A 15090-nucleotide genomic window follows, 5' to 3' on the forward strand; every position below is an offset into this window, starting at 1 on the left:
GAACTCTATATGCATAGTTCAATAGTTTGGTGGCTGGGCAATATACGGAAACATGCCATCGATTACGAAAACCGTTGCGTTGTGACGATTGCGTCACCTGTTGCAAAATACACATTAATTTAGAGATGTAATGGATTGAACATGCCATGATCGAGTTGCAATATCACATCAATGTCCTGTGAATCTGACGGACGGTAGAATGACACCATTTATGTGAGGGCGCGGCATAGTGGATAAGACTCCCAACTCCCAACCAGAGGACCCGAGTTCGATTCCCACCCAGTGCTTACGTCTATGGACAAGATATTTTACCCACAATGTCCCTGTCGACCCAGGTGTATAAATGGGTATGTGGCAACGCTAGAGAAATAATAATGGTAGGGCCCTCTGGTAGAACAGTGGCAACACTGGAGAGGCTAGATCAACCCTAAGATCTAGAAGACCTTATCATTATCGTTATTATAGTCTCTGGTCATTTCTTTTTTATTGCTTTTCGGATTTTTTTTGTCTTTATAAAGAACATACGTGGTTATGCATGAGAAGTGACCGCATTTCTCTTTAAATTCTCTCAATATTGTCTCCTGTCTTTCACATTTCATAGCATGATAACAAAGTAAAGGCGTAAGTTCTGGGTGAGAGGACACATCAAGAAATTTTCTTTGAGATATTAAAAAAAAGTATCACCAGTATACTTATAAAAAGAGTATATAAACGTGAAAAAGATACATATTCAAGTGGGTTCTTTAAATCAAACAACAATAACAAAAGATATAGCAACAATAACAACAACAGCAACAAAATGCTAACACGAATAAAGGTGGGTCCACAGAGGTCTGTGCAATATAGGTCTTGTAGGATGAAACGGTACAGGTCAATGTCGTATATTACTCTCTATATACAACACTGGAATACAGGCGAGAGTCCCTTCAGGCAGTTCGTTAGACAGCTCCCTCTGTCGTTTGAATCGAGCTATAGAATGCCTGGAAATTTTGTTTGCTTGATTTCTAGCTGCTTCTTGAAATACGATCAAGATGCCCAGGCGCAATCCCAGCCGCGAGTGCACATTTTTCTCTGGTCACATTTTAACCAAATAATTTTGCAGTTTGACTCTATTTTCTAGAAACGATGTGGAAGCGTAAGACAAATGTGTACGGTATAATTGTACGTTTGAAATTATAGCTCTCCAATCTGAGTATTTGATTTTATATAGGGCTATGATACTTCACCTTCCTTTTCATGAAACTCGTTGAAAGTTAAACGCGCAGTTTCATTATTCTGTACAGAAAGGGATTGATTGTGTGTGCCTAAAAATGTGTTAAAATGTGTGTTTAATGCGTTTGTATTTCCACATGCATAAAAAAATTATATTCTGTGCCATTTATGATATTGTAGCTTTCGTGCTGCTACAGTCGCAAAAACGTTATACTTCAAATCATTTATCATATCAATCGACTACTCGACAATATCATTGCAAATATTAAATACTTTGAAACAAAATACCATTCAGGCATACCTCTCACATAACGTAGTATCTTTCACTTATTGCATGATATCCGCAGTCTCGATTGGTAGATCCATGGTTTCCTTTTCTTTCTTTTTTCGTTTTTTGTATTTCTGATCTTTTTACTTTATAAAATAGTGAAGACAATTAGATGATTATACAATGATTGTATTCGGTTATATAGAAATCACAATCTAACCGTATACGCTTCGTCAGTTCATCTATAGGAAGCTCATTTTCAACCAGCCCATAATTCAAGGTAATGCTCGGAATAATCTAAAAATTGCAGAAATAGTTCCCATTTTCTAGAAAGAAGACAAAACAGACTAAAAATTAAAACCTTTAACCACCCTCAACAAGCACGTATTGATCAGGTATAAACTGGAATGTTACGGTGTGCATGGTATTGCGCTTGACTGGGTTCACTATCTACATGTACACTCAGCACAGAAAAAAAAAGAAGAAGAAGAAAGAAAGTAAACACTTTTTCGAGTTCATAATTTTCATAGAAGATTTTGATGAAAATCAAAGTATTGTATACCATATTAAAGGTAATTTAATTGCCTATCAACCTTTAGTACGTCAACATAAAGCGAAACTTTACGCATGAGTAAACACTTTCGTTTTTATCCTCCAAGGTACAAAGCTACAAGCTACAAAAGTAAAAATTGCAAAAATTTACATGAATTTATTATTATTGTCTTTCATTTGCAAATGCCCTTTAAGATAGCAAAGATAACAAAAGACCAGTTTAACACAATGGAAGACATGAGGGAAATACTAGTAGCAAAAATATGTTTTCGTTTTCTTTATCTCTTTATAACCTCAAAGGCAAAATCAAAGTCGGAAAATTAAAGGGGAAAATAAGATTTTTTTCTGACAACTCAAACTTGAAATGACATAGGGAGTAAGGGCACAAAGATTATTAGATGAACAGAATATCTTTATTTCATTCATTCAATTTAGTTATGTAAGAATTCATGAGACAAATTCAACAACTGAATATAATTTACAATATTCTTTAATTCAAAATCCTATCATTTTTGTCAATATTGCTTCTTCTCTCATTTCATTTGAATTTGGATTTGACAGAAAATTCTTCATTTTCCTCCATTACTAAGCCTTTGTTGATATTTTGGAATATAAAGATAGTAAAAAGATTATTAACCCTTTCTTTGCCACTGAGTCAAAAGAGCATACATTTCACATCTGTATCATCCCAATGGACATTATATAGATAAACGTGGCACATAAAGGGTTAAGGTACATTTTTGCAACTGAATTCATGTTCTTTATTGTGTTAAATTTGTCTTATGTTCTTATTGTTTCATAGAAGAGCATTTACGCATGAATGACTTGTTCATTTTTGCAATTTTTAATTTTGTGCCTTGAAAGAGAAAAACAAAGGTGTTCACTCATGCGTAAAATTTTCCCTTTTATTGACTTACCAAGGTAATGGCTAATTAAATTATCTTTCATATGGTATACAATAGGGCCTACATTTACATTTATTGTATGAAAAATATAAACTTGAAAAAGTGTTTACTTTCTTTCTTTGCTGAGTGTACTTGGAAGAACAGAAAACAGTAGGCTACCTACGTTGTGTTAGAGGGTGCTGAATCCAGCTTTTGTAACGTCACATGTGGCGTCCCACAGGGCTCAGTATTTAGACCCCCCCTTTCTTATTCATGTTAATTGCATTGTTTCTTCTTCCGATATTGTCAAGTTCTCATACATTATTATTGCCGACAACACTACAATCCTCTTATTCCACTCACACACGCGCGCGCGCGCACACATACACACACACACATCAGTGATCTTATAGCAATTAATGCGCGAAGAATTTACACGACTGGCTCATTTGGGCCCACGCCACGAGTCCGACCCACGAGTCATTTGCAGCCCACGAGTTACACAACTCACAAGTCACATACAGTCCATAAGCTTAACAAGACACTGGGCAAATAAGGCACATGAGTCCGACACTATGCAAACAAGGCCCACGAGTCAGACACTCATTACCACATACATGTAGCCTATACGCAAAACAGCTAGAGTGGTCTTTATAAAAGGTGGGACCCACCTTTCTTTAGGACCACTTTGTTTTACTATGTTTTTGGATATCTCAGCCGTTTCATAAACGATTTCCATCAAATGAACTTTGAATTTCTCTTTCATGCTCTTTGATATTTCATAAGTGGTTCCTATTATTTCGCAGACAGTTAAGATCTGATATACAATTCCTTTGAGCCTCGTAATGCACTACTGTCGGTCTCATGGGTCATTAACATTTTTGTCTAGTGTCGGCCTAGTTTGTTTAGTATCGGAACCATACGAGTCTTTTTTCTTCGCCTATAAAGTGTCGGACACATGGGCCTTATTTGCCTCGTGTCGAGCTAGTGGGCTGCATGACTCGTGGGCTGTATGACTCATGGGTGTCGGACTCGTGACGCGCACCGTTCATAAATGCAAACACTTGAAAAATAACTCAATCAGCCATCCCGCGTAAACACACTCGCACACACACACACACACACACTCTCTCTCTCTCTATCAAACTGCATTTTCAAGTGTATTTCATATGTGTGATAGAAATATAAAGGAAAATATAAACGCGCCATCACGCAAGGACAGAATATGCAGTGCTATTAAATATACTTTATTTGACACTTCATCCGGGAAATTGCCCTAATTCAACTACTAGTTCAAAATTAACCTTGTTAGTCGTAATTTTGTCAACAGGAAAATATGAATTCCTGGACAACCATTAATGTGCTCCTGGTTATTCATTACACTGTGGAATTGTGGAATCTGCAATTCCTATAGCTATCATGATGTAGAATTTGAGTCCTCAACTGCACAGTGATTAGTTATGTAATCACTGACAGATTAGCAAAAAAAAAAAAAAGAAGTAAAGATCACTCAATTATGATATTTTGGTGCAATATGTGAAAAACTATGTCATTAAAGACCCAATTACATTTGACTGCTTTTGTTTACAAGTTTTCAGTCGCTATAAATCCCGTTGTATAAACGAAACTGAACTGAAGAGAGCATTAAACATTGAACTCAGTAGTAGACAACTACTGAGTGAGACATCTTGTTGAAATACACACTAAAATTGTTGCTCGGCGGGGACGTCCCACACCTTATATCCTATCCAGAGCAATCATTGCCGTTTATTGGAATAGCTAAACGTCCCGAACGTACTAAACAAAGTAATGACCCATGTTCATTAGCGTTGATGTGTTTGAACGCCACTTTGGCCCCAAGTCAATTCATATTATTCCGCTAACTTGGCATGCCGAGCACACGACACTTGCCCCGGCATCCGCGAGAGTATCACAGAAAAGGAAGGCCAAAGTTTGGTCAAAGTAGTTGAAAATCTGGTCGCACATGTACAGGAATTCCGCGGGAGCACATGCTGCTATGCAAAGGTCGACAACGGAAGCTGGAGCCAGGGTAGAGGCAAGAGTGGTTTCCACAGCATTAGTGGTTTCTTGAATGGTAGTGGTTTCTTGATTAGCAGTGGTTTCTTGATTAGCAGTAGTTTCTTGATTAGCTGTAGTTTCTAGATTGACAGTGGTTTCTTGATTAGCTGTAGTTTCTTGATTGGCAGTACTTTCTTGATTGACAGTGGTTTCTTGATTAACAGTGCTCTCTGCTCCGTTGTTTTCAGTTACGGGATTTGTGCTGGCAACGGGTGGTAATTCTGTGGTTTGCTCTACTGGTTTTAATCCGGTTCCTGTTTCATCAACCGCATTGGTGGTCTCTACGAATGGCTCCGTGGTTGCAACATTTGTGGGAGCATTTGTGGACTCGACAACCTGAATAGAGTCAGTCCCTTCTGCATTCCTGTCAGATGTCGGTTTCTGACCTTCCGTGGTTCCTTCCACAGCGTTAGTGGTTTCTTGATTAACAGTGCTCTCTGCTCCGTTGTTTTCAGTTACGGGATTTGTGCTGGCAACGGGTGGTAATTCTGTGGTTTGCTCTACTGGTTTTAATCCGGTCCCTGTTTCATCAACCGCATCGGTGGTCTCTACGAATGGCTCCGTGGTTGCAACATTTGTGGGAGCATTTGTGGACTCGACAACCTGAATAGAGTCAGTCCGTTCTGCATTCCTGTCAGATGTCGGTTCCTGACCTTCCGTGGTTCCTTCCACAGCGTTAGTGGTTTCTTGATTAACAGTGCTCTCTGCTCCGTTGTTTTCAGTTACGGGATTTGTGCTGGCAACGGGTGGTAATTCTGTAGTTTGCACTACTGGTTTTAATCCGGTTCCTGTTTCATCAACCGCATTGGTGGTCTCTACGAATGGCTCCGTGGTTGCGACATTTGTGGGAGCATTTGTGGACTCGACAACCTGAATAGAGTCAGTCCCTTCTGCATTCCTTTCAGATGTCGGTTCCTGACCCTCCGTGGTTCCTTCCACAGCGTTAGTGGTTTCTTGATTAACAGTGCTCTCTGCTCCGTTGTTTTCAGTTACGGGATTTGTGCTGGCAACGGGTGGTAATTCTGTGGTTTGCACTACTGGTTTTAATCCGGTTCCTGTTTCATCAACCGCATTGGTGGTCTCTACGAATGGCTCCGTGGTTGCAACATTTGTGGGAGCATTTGTGGACTCGACAACCTGAATAGAGTCAGTCCCTTCTGCATTCCTTTCAGATGTCGGTTCCTGACCTTCCGTGGTTCTTTCAACAGCGTTAGTGGTTTCTTGATTAACAGTGCTCTCTGCTCCACTGTCTACAGTTACAGGAATTGTGCTGGCAAAGGGTGGTAATTCTGTGGTTTGCACTACTGGTTTTAATCCGGTTCCTGTTTCATCAACCGCATCGGTGGTCTCTACGAATGGCTCCGTGGTTGCGACATTTGTGGGGGCATTTGTGGACTCGACAACCTGGATAGAGTCAGTCCCTTCTGCATTCCTATCAGATGTCGGTTCCTGACCTTCCGTGGTTCTTTCAACAGCGTTAGTGGTTTCTTGATTAACAGTGCTCTCTGCTCCGCTGTTGTCAGTTACAGGAATTGTGCTGGCAACGGGTGGTAATTCTGTGGTTTGCACTACTGGTTTTAATCCGGTTCCTGTTTCATCAACCGCATCGGTGGTCTCTACGAATGGCTCTGTGGTTGCGACATTTGCGGGAGCATTTGTGGACTCGACAACCTGAATAGAGTCAGTCCCTTCTGCATTCCTGTCAGATGTCGGTTCCTGACCTTCCGTGGTTCTTTCAACAGCGTTAGTGGTTTCTTGATTAACAGTGCTCTCTGCTCCGTTGTTTTCAGTTACGGGAATTGTGCTGGCAACGGGGGGTAATTCTGTGGTTTGCTCTACTGGTTTTAATCCGGTTCCTGTTTCATCAACCGCATCGGTGGTCTCTACGAATGAATCCGTGGATGCAGCATTTGTGGGAGCATTTGTGGACTCGACAACCTGAACAGAGTCAGTCCCTTCTGCATTCCTGACAGTGGTTCTTTCTACATTAGTGGTTCCTTCCACGGTCACCTTAGATGAAGCCGTTGTCATACTTGTGCAAGTGTTTAGGCAGGATTGGTAACACTGCCCGTATGGAGTTGAAGTAGCTGAAGTGATAAAGAACAAGTAAATCAACGGGGAATCGCATTAGAAATCTAGAGATAGAAAAGTCTGGCAGAGAGATCAGGTCCCAAGCAATATCAAAAGCTGAGAGTCAACCAGTATCATTTAAGTTTTGTGCAGAATAAAGAGTTTAGTTGGTTAAGACAGGTAGGTGGACCCGAGTCTCCCACTTCCCTGGTTAAAACGTCAACTTACTTCTAGCGATTACAGGTAATTCTTTGAGTTTTATGGACATTAATCGCAATTATTCTCGAGAGTTGAGAAAAATGCAGTTCCATACGTCAAAATGGTCACATATGCAGGTAGGGCTCTACGATGTCTTCTTCGAAGGACATTGTTTTTAAGGGACAATCTTATTATCACAACAAACAAAACAAAGAAATAATTGAAGTAAATTGAAGAAAAGTATACGTGCCATCAGGTCGACGGAGATGCCATAATTCATGGGTATATGCTTATGTAAATTGATCTTGATGGCAACAGTATGTTGAAATGACCAGATGCACAATGATGATCGCATGGAAAGCAATTAGATATAGTCAGATTAATGTCTAGAAAACATTATCATCTTTCAAGATAGAGAGAAATATAAGAAGAGAGAGAGAGAGAGAGAGAGAGAGAGAGAGAAATGACTTCGTTTGTTTGTCTGCTTCATATTTTGTAATCTAACTGAGCTCCGTGAAAACAATATTATAATCATTCACAAATCTTGGTAGAAATGATAACAAAATGCAAACATCAAAACCTGTTATCGTTTAGAGTGGAAGAGTTCGTGAATGAGTTTACTCGACATTTTATCCAAATCACACTATTATTATATGAAGTGTTTGATCGAAAAACGAATTAACTCAATTCTTGCTAGTTTGAGACATTTGCGAATAAAGGGATGGCATAGGATTGGTTGAGGTGAGGGTACAGCTTTTAACTTTTTGCGAGATGTTCAGAAACCACTTTATGAAATGCTAAAAAGCATACTATTTTAAGAGGAATTCAAAGTTTATTTTACGAAAAATTGGTTTTGAAATGGCTAAGATTTCCAAACACAAAGTACAAATGAAAGTGATCCTAATAATATGTGGGTCCCACCTGTTGTTATGATCGCTCTATTTTGGACATCTCAGCCATTTCAAAACCAATGTGGGTCACAGAACTTTGAATTTCTCTTAGAATTATATCATCTTTCATATCATATAATATGTTTATTATCATCTAAAAGAAAGTAATCATAAAAAATGTTGAAAAAATAGAGACCCATCTCAACGAAAACTCTATCATCCCTTTAAAACTGCTAAAGACAAAAAATAAGAAGAAAATGTGGGATATTTATGATTATAACTTCAAGAATATTCATTGTTACGAAGAGAGATATCACTTAGAAAGGATTTATTTTGCATTCCCTGGTGAAGGACTTACTTTAAATTGTTTAAAAATGGGGCTTAAATCGTTTTTTGAGCAAACTCTTCATTATAGACAGTCGAGTCTGTCTCGTGTTATTTCAAGGGTGGGGGGGGGGGGGGTTCTCGACAGGATTGTGCATGAAACTTTGCACTAAGGTTCATTTTCATGCCATGATGAAATGCCCTCATTGAAACAGAAATACAAACACATGCAATAAAAGGCATTCTGATTTATTACCATATTGTGAATGAGTGCTTGCGGCCGAAACGAGGAGAACTAGCGCGGTCACAAACATGTTCTGGAAGAGTGCCATCTGGAGAATCACAATACATACGCATCGATTTATTGGGAAATCGTTCGATGAAAGCCGATAGACTTGAACTTAGGAGATTGATATGTAACGATATTTTTCAGTAATGATTTACAGCAATTCATCGGAGTGATGGTGTTTGACCAAATCACATGGCTGAACGCTTTGCTCGGTGAATATACCATGATTGTAGACACGTGGACTTGCAAACTGTAACTTAAAGTTGAAAAACAACAACACAACAAGCAAGGAATGTGTAATGCTGTCAACGGCGATCATCATTTATTTTTCTTCATACAGTGCCAACGTATTTCCAACTTTCATATGACTATAAGCAAACTATTGGCGAGCTGGATGGCAAGGCCGTAGATGGTGGTGTAAAGTGTCACATGCTTTCAAAACTATATAGATTCATTTTGGAGGAGTTTAAAATCTTTGAAGAAAATGGGATAATACCGGAATATTAACTATACGTAACAGATATTATGCCATGACGTCATAATGGATGTGAAATACTGACAGCTTCAAGCAGGCGTAAAACCAAGTAATTTTGGTTCGTTCATTTTCAAAGCATGTTATGAAAGTCATAAAACGATGTTAATGAAGAAAAGATAGCATTTAAGGATGGTTTTTATCAATGAATGAATGATTATTCTAGGAATATATGATTTTCAATGGCATCGCTCAGAATGGCGGACAGGGTCTAAACTTTTACAGTATAACATTAGATAACTCTGCCCTGCACATCTACTGGACAGCCAGTGGCTATATGTCGGGTGAAATTTAAACTTTTGTTTGCTGAAACTAGCAACTGATAAAGCCTACAAAATAGATATACAACTTTATTGCGAACAAAAGAAGGTGTTTTAACGTTCACGTAGAATTCTTCTTACGAAATTACGAGCCTTACCTTATCTTGCTTGTGTTGCGATCTTTCTGCGATGACACTTTACAAGCTCACCTCGACCCGTGAGGAAGTTTGCCGAGTCTGTCTTTTTCACGGAGAATGGATCCAAATTTATGCCAAGCTGATATCACCTGCTAATTAGATATTCATTTCAGATCAAGAAACACGGGCGGGTAACAAGAATATAAATATTTGACAATAGCTGTATGCCACAATCTAGTATTTGCAGAAGCATGCTTGCTCAAATACCCATAATTAGAAAGCATGTTTTGCAAAGAATATCGTATTGATTTAGATCGATCCAAATTGTTTAATTGCTCCTTAATGAAAGAATGTTACAAAAGTGGTTGGACAAAATTTTGTTTATTGATGTCAATCAATTTCACCGGTAAGGAGGAATCTGATTAAATGTATAAGAACATCTGTTTATATCTCCAGATTTGAAGTTCGAGCGTTATTCGGACAAGAATACACCAGGTGGAAAATCATCACAGAGAGACGTGTTAGCGTAAATAAGCAGCACATCCTTCACCAATTAATGTTTGACCAGTATGGACGTACCCCACCCTCTCTCCTTCTCGTTATATTTGGCGTAACAGGAACGTATACAAGGATATAATATTGCAAGAAAGAGTGGAACTCAATTTTACAGCCGGAGGAGAGAGCGGAGGAGGCACAATGTTACAGAAGGACAGTGAAATGGGGAGGGGGGGGGGTTGGGGGACGATATGTAAAAAGATAATCTCTCCCTAGAGTACAGATGGGTGTCAAAGGCAACATCTTTCATGGAAATCACAAACTGCAAATTTTTAGCAATGTTGATAGTGACATTGCTCAACGCACACCTGCCGTGTATTCTATAGATTGAAGTCGCACAGTAAATCGTACCCTCTTACGACTATGTGAGCAGTTTCCTTTTCGCGATTATTTTTCTTTTGCAAGTCTCTTAAAACGATCGATCGATGGATGATAACAACACAATGAGAATTGCTTTCCTTTTGAATCATCCTTAGGCAAATTCTTCTGCTTGCTTAAGCCTACCAAGTTGCCTTCAAACGTGGCCGTGAGCCTGTGTGAGAGGGTGTACGTCTGCAGTGTACTATACAGTATTACGCAATTCCTCCAGCTGGTCTTTGCTTTATTATGCAATACAAAATGCATGTCGACTTGTATCGATTCATAATACCCTGGTCATCACTTATGTGGCAAATAGAATATCTTAGTATGTGCCATATTATATGTTTGATCATGATAAATTTTCGTTTACTATATTTTGGATATATACGCCCCGAAAACCTTCCGAACTAAGATTCTGCCATCAGTGATGTTCCCCTGTTTTGTTAACCGTAATTAGTACTTGAGCAATGATTGACAGATGATATCACTGGCAGAATCTTGGTATAGAGGATTTTGTGTGTGTGTGTGTGTGTGTGGGCGGAATCCATATGATCTGAAGAAAAATTGTGAAATATTATCGCAAAATATATATGGCACAGTTTTACATATCCATAAAGCCACAGGAGTGATGTGGAGGGTACCATGAATAAACACAATTCAGTCAACATGAATTTGCATTGCATAGTTCCTTTGATGGGAGCAAAATCTAATGACAATCGAACTATAAAATGTAAACTACAAGCCATTACCAGCAATAATAGAACAACAAAAAAGCCAGTATTGTCTTATTACTTACGTTAACCCCAACCAGGCCGGGCTTTTTGGCCTGTTCTGTGGCCGGGGGAGGGTTGATTCAACCCCCCCCCCCCCGAGATCTCGGCCGTCGATCGCGCAAGCGCCCTGAAAATTGGCACATACGTTACTTGTCGCGTACCTTTGGCGTAATCTATACCAAACTATAACAGAAAAAAAAAATGAATTTTTCACTTTTTATATTTTAAGCGTGAAATCATAAGTTTTGCTGTAATTCAGAAAATAAAGCTAATGGCATCCTAATTTTTGGTGACATTATACCTTGTAGCAATCCTAACAAGGTACTTGAAAAAAAACCCTGGTATCAAAGTTGATTTCCTACATATTCTTCGTTTATGAATTTCTTATGAATTCCCCTGTTTTTCGACCTTTTGGTGGTTTTTTTTTTCGTTTTTTTCCACAAAATGTATTACAGAATCTATTTTAAGCATAATTATGCAAAAAATAATTGATTTCAGCCTTTGAAAAATGAAAATAACCATATCTTTATGCATAAGGTGAGAAAACTCTATTTGCATAGTCTTTGTACATAAAATCACGTTTTTGAGCCATTTTCGGTCTGACAAGCTTGTCGTGCAGCGTCGTAATGGTATATCCGATTTTCGCGAAAAGGATGTCATAAGATGTGCTAGACATAAAAATAAAAAATCAGCGAGCGGCGCGGTCAAAAAAAAATCGCGCAGTAGAATTGTCGCGGAAAATGTCGGGGGGGGGGGGTTGATTCAACCTCCCCTGGCTCTTTCAGGGTTAATCCTGTCTTTCTTTGTCTCGTGTATTGCTTTATCTCTACGTGGTCAAAAGTACCTGCTGTAGTTATCAGCCACTGAAACGTCGTTTACTCGGGTTTGTCCGTTTGTTTTCAGCAAGTCCTGAAAAACAAATGAAGTGTGTGGGATACACAGAAGAGAACACGACTCAATTGAAACGGAATGTCAATAGCTGCAGGCCTACAGTGTGATAAATGATACGTCAAATCGTTGTCATTAATGACACCTCGCGTTAAATGTTATGAGACTAGTCTTATCCCATTGATAAGCCCCTATACCGTACATCAGTAGAGATATAGAAATAAAATCTAAAATTGCTGGGGAACTGCAGGGAGTATACTTGTTTTGGTTTTTTTTTAAATCTAATATGCATGAGCATTGTTCTTTACGATTAGCGTTGATAAAATTTTGTAGAATTTACGAAAGAGAAATAAATCTACCGAAGCATCCGGATGTAAATACATGAATAGAATTCATGTAGGCTTACAGTGTAGATTTTGAGATTTTACTATTTGAGAATGTAATATCACTGCAGCTGCGAGTGAAAATTTAGTACAAATCGGCTTACAAAATAACTATGGAATAATTTTCTGAGTCTGGAGAAAGTTGTTTCACCGACATAATAGATAGCTTATAGGTTTGTGGTTTGGTGACGATTAATCCCGACTCATTTGTAAGACACCAGAAAAGGGCTTTCTCTCACATTTGAATCTTTCCTGCTTACAAGAAGGCACGCACAATCACCCACAACCGCGCAGGGCCGGCGGAGCGTTTTCAAAAGTGTGGGGGCCCACTTCCGGGTTTCATGAGCTAACAAGCAAAAAAAAAAAGGTCCTCAGCTCATCTCTCCCCTTCCATTTCCGGGGTTTTTCAGCCGACAAGTACTTCCGGGTTAAAAAAAGTGTGGGGCCCATAGTGATGACTCCTTACGTATTCCTTTGTATGGTGCACAAAAAGTGTGGGGGCCCGAGCCCCCACGGTCCTCACGGTTCCGCCGGCCATGCCAAGTATACATACTTATACCTACACGTACACACACACACGCACAAACATACGATTTTGCAATGGTAACAGGTGGAAGTCTGTCACACATGCATATAATACATATACAAGTCTTGTACTTGTCACTCGCGCAATAACTATTTGACACACACATACTGTAAATGCACATGAAACATATTTTTTCCCTTTACCTCATCTTTTCATCCACGCATATAGCAGAAATATTTTGTAGGTTGGGAACTTTATCCCTACCACCTGACAACCATGCACTGACTTCGCATGAAAATATGAAAAGTACTCTTCAATTATGTTGATGAGGAAATTACATTATATATATATATATACATATATATATATATATATATATATATATATATATATATATATGGTCCAGGCGCGTATGGTTTGTTTTGTTTTGTTTTTGTTTTGGTATCACGCGTTAAAAATGCGTTAATTCAATCCAAATGCATTTCTGGGATGTATTTAATCATTGCCTGATGATTGCCCCTAAATGAAGGTGGCATGAAACTCCGAGTAGCAATAAAATACGGATGAACCTGATGTCAACCGAGTGAACTTGTTGCAATACTTCTATATATATATATATATATATATATATATATATATATGATATCTCAAGGCTCAACATTAGCGGTGGCTTGGTGACACGGAGACACTATATAAAAATTGACGTCGGGCCACTAAATTTCGAAAACGGTTCATCTTTTCGTGGCCCGATCGGGCAACTAAGATTCAAAATTGATTGATATACGTTTGCTCTTATTTCGGGCCATCGAAACTTTTTAACGATTTTACTGGCCCGACAGGGAAAAAGGATGCTGTCTAGCCCTATATGTATATATCTATATATATATATATATACATACGTGTATATATATATATATATATATATATACATATGGCCATGAAAAAGTTATTGTTCATTATCTGCATCAATAAAGTTATTTCACTATTAAAGCTCCCGCACACACATTTAAAAGGTATCTACAGTATAAGCGATCAAACAAGAGTTGAAGAAGAGGCACTCAAGTTTATTTTATTAATTCATCGAAACATCTTACAGGAGAACAGTGTAAATGAAGAGAGGTCTCATCTTCGGTCTCGACAGAGATCTTAGCTGGTTAGCCACTGATGCTATCCCTCTGAATAACCATCGAGATTTTAACATTTTGACAGCATTCGTTGAAAAAAAGACATTCTAAATAAATAGAACCTACTTGACTCAATGAAATGGAAAGTCTTTACCGGGGTTCTCTTCAAATTTGCAAGAGTAGCCTTTTTAATTGAGTTATATCTATGATCACTTTCTTTGACTGTATATATACTGTAGGCTGAATGGTTGTCCAGATGTTTACTAGATGTGCTAACACGCTAGTCATCGAAGGTACCAGTAACCGTAAAGGGAAATTAATCAGCATTCTATAACACACTTTATGGTCACTTGGCCATACAGTTTGTTTGTTTGTTTGTGTTTTAATTTCATGCTCATTTTGTCACAACGTAAGGCAGATAGTGCAGACAATGAAATAATCTAAGACAAGCGGCTTACGAATGCTGTCACACCTTTTTTGTTGTTGTTGATGTTGTTGTTCAAAAGAAGGACATCTGTCAGGCAGTTGTCTCTTGGTTTCAAACGGTTTTCTTGTAAATTCGTTTTCTTGCTTTCGTTGATTAAGTTTGTATAGATTCATTCAGTGATCATAATAGTAAGGACATTTGATTTCTTGAAAGAAGAGGAGCTGGTTGTGCTTTTAAGGTATCTATCACAGCAGGGTAAAATGTCAAGAAGGGGCTAGATTTGTAAAGAAAATAAAAGTTTAAGGAAAATCATAAACAGCACTGACTGTCTTCGGCTAGCTATTCCACATATGTTATGA

The 15090-nt window shown here is 38.5% G+C and overlaps 1 protein-coding gene across 1 annotated transcript; it reads right to left on the reverse strand.

Annotated features, from left to right (window-relative positions):
- Nucleotides 1-4157: 4157 nt before the first annotated feature.
- On the reverse strand, nucleotides 4158-9805 carry LOC139727087 (uncharacterized). The gene is made up of 3 exons (XM_071638068.1): nucleotides 9717-9805; nucleotides 8734-8809; nucleotides 4158-7082 (listed from the first exon to the last, which is right to left on the reverse strand). Exons 2-3 carry the CDS (start codon nucleotides 8807-8809, stop codon nucleotides 4783-4785), a joined length of 2376 nt encoding a protein of 791 aa, XP_071494169.1. The 5' UTR covers nucleotides 9717-9805; the 3' UTR covers nucleotides 4158-4782.
- Nucleotides 9806-15090: the final 5285 nt, after the last annotated feature.

This window comes from Diadema antillarum, unplaced genomic scaffold (assembly GCF_040938485.1).
Source record: "Diadema antillarum isolate AM-2024a unplaced genomic scaffold, OU_Dant_1.0 seq00000119_RagTag, whole genome shotgun sequence".
Classification (NCBI taxonomy): domain Eukaryota; kingdom Metazoa; phylum Echinodermata; class Echinoidea; order Diadematoida; family Diadematidae; genus Diadema; species Diadema antillarum.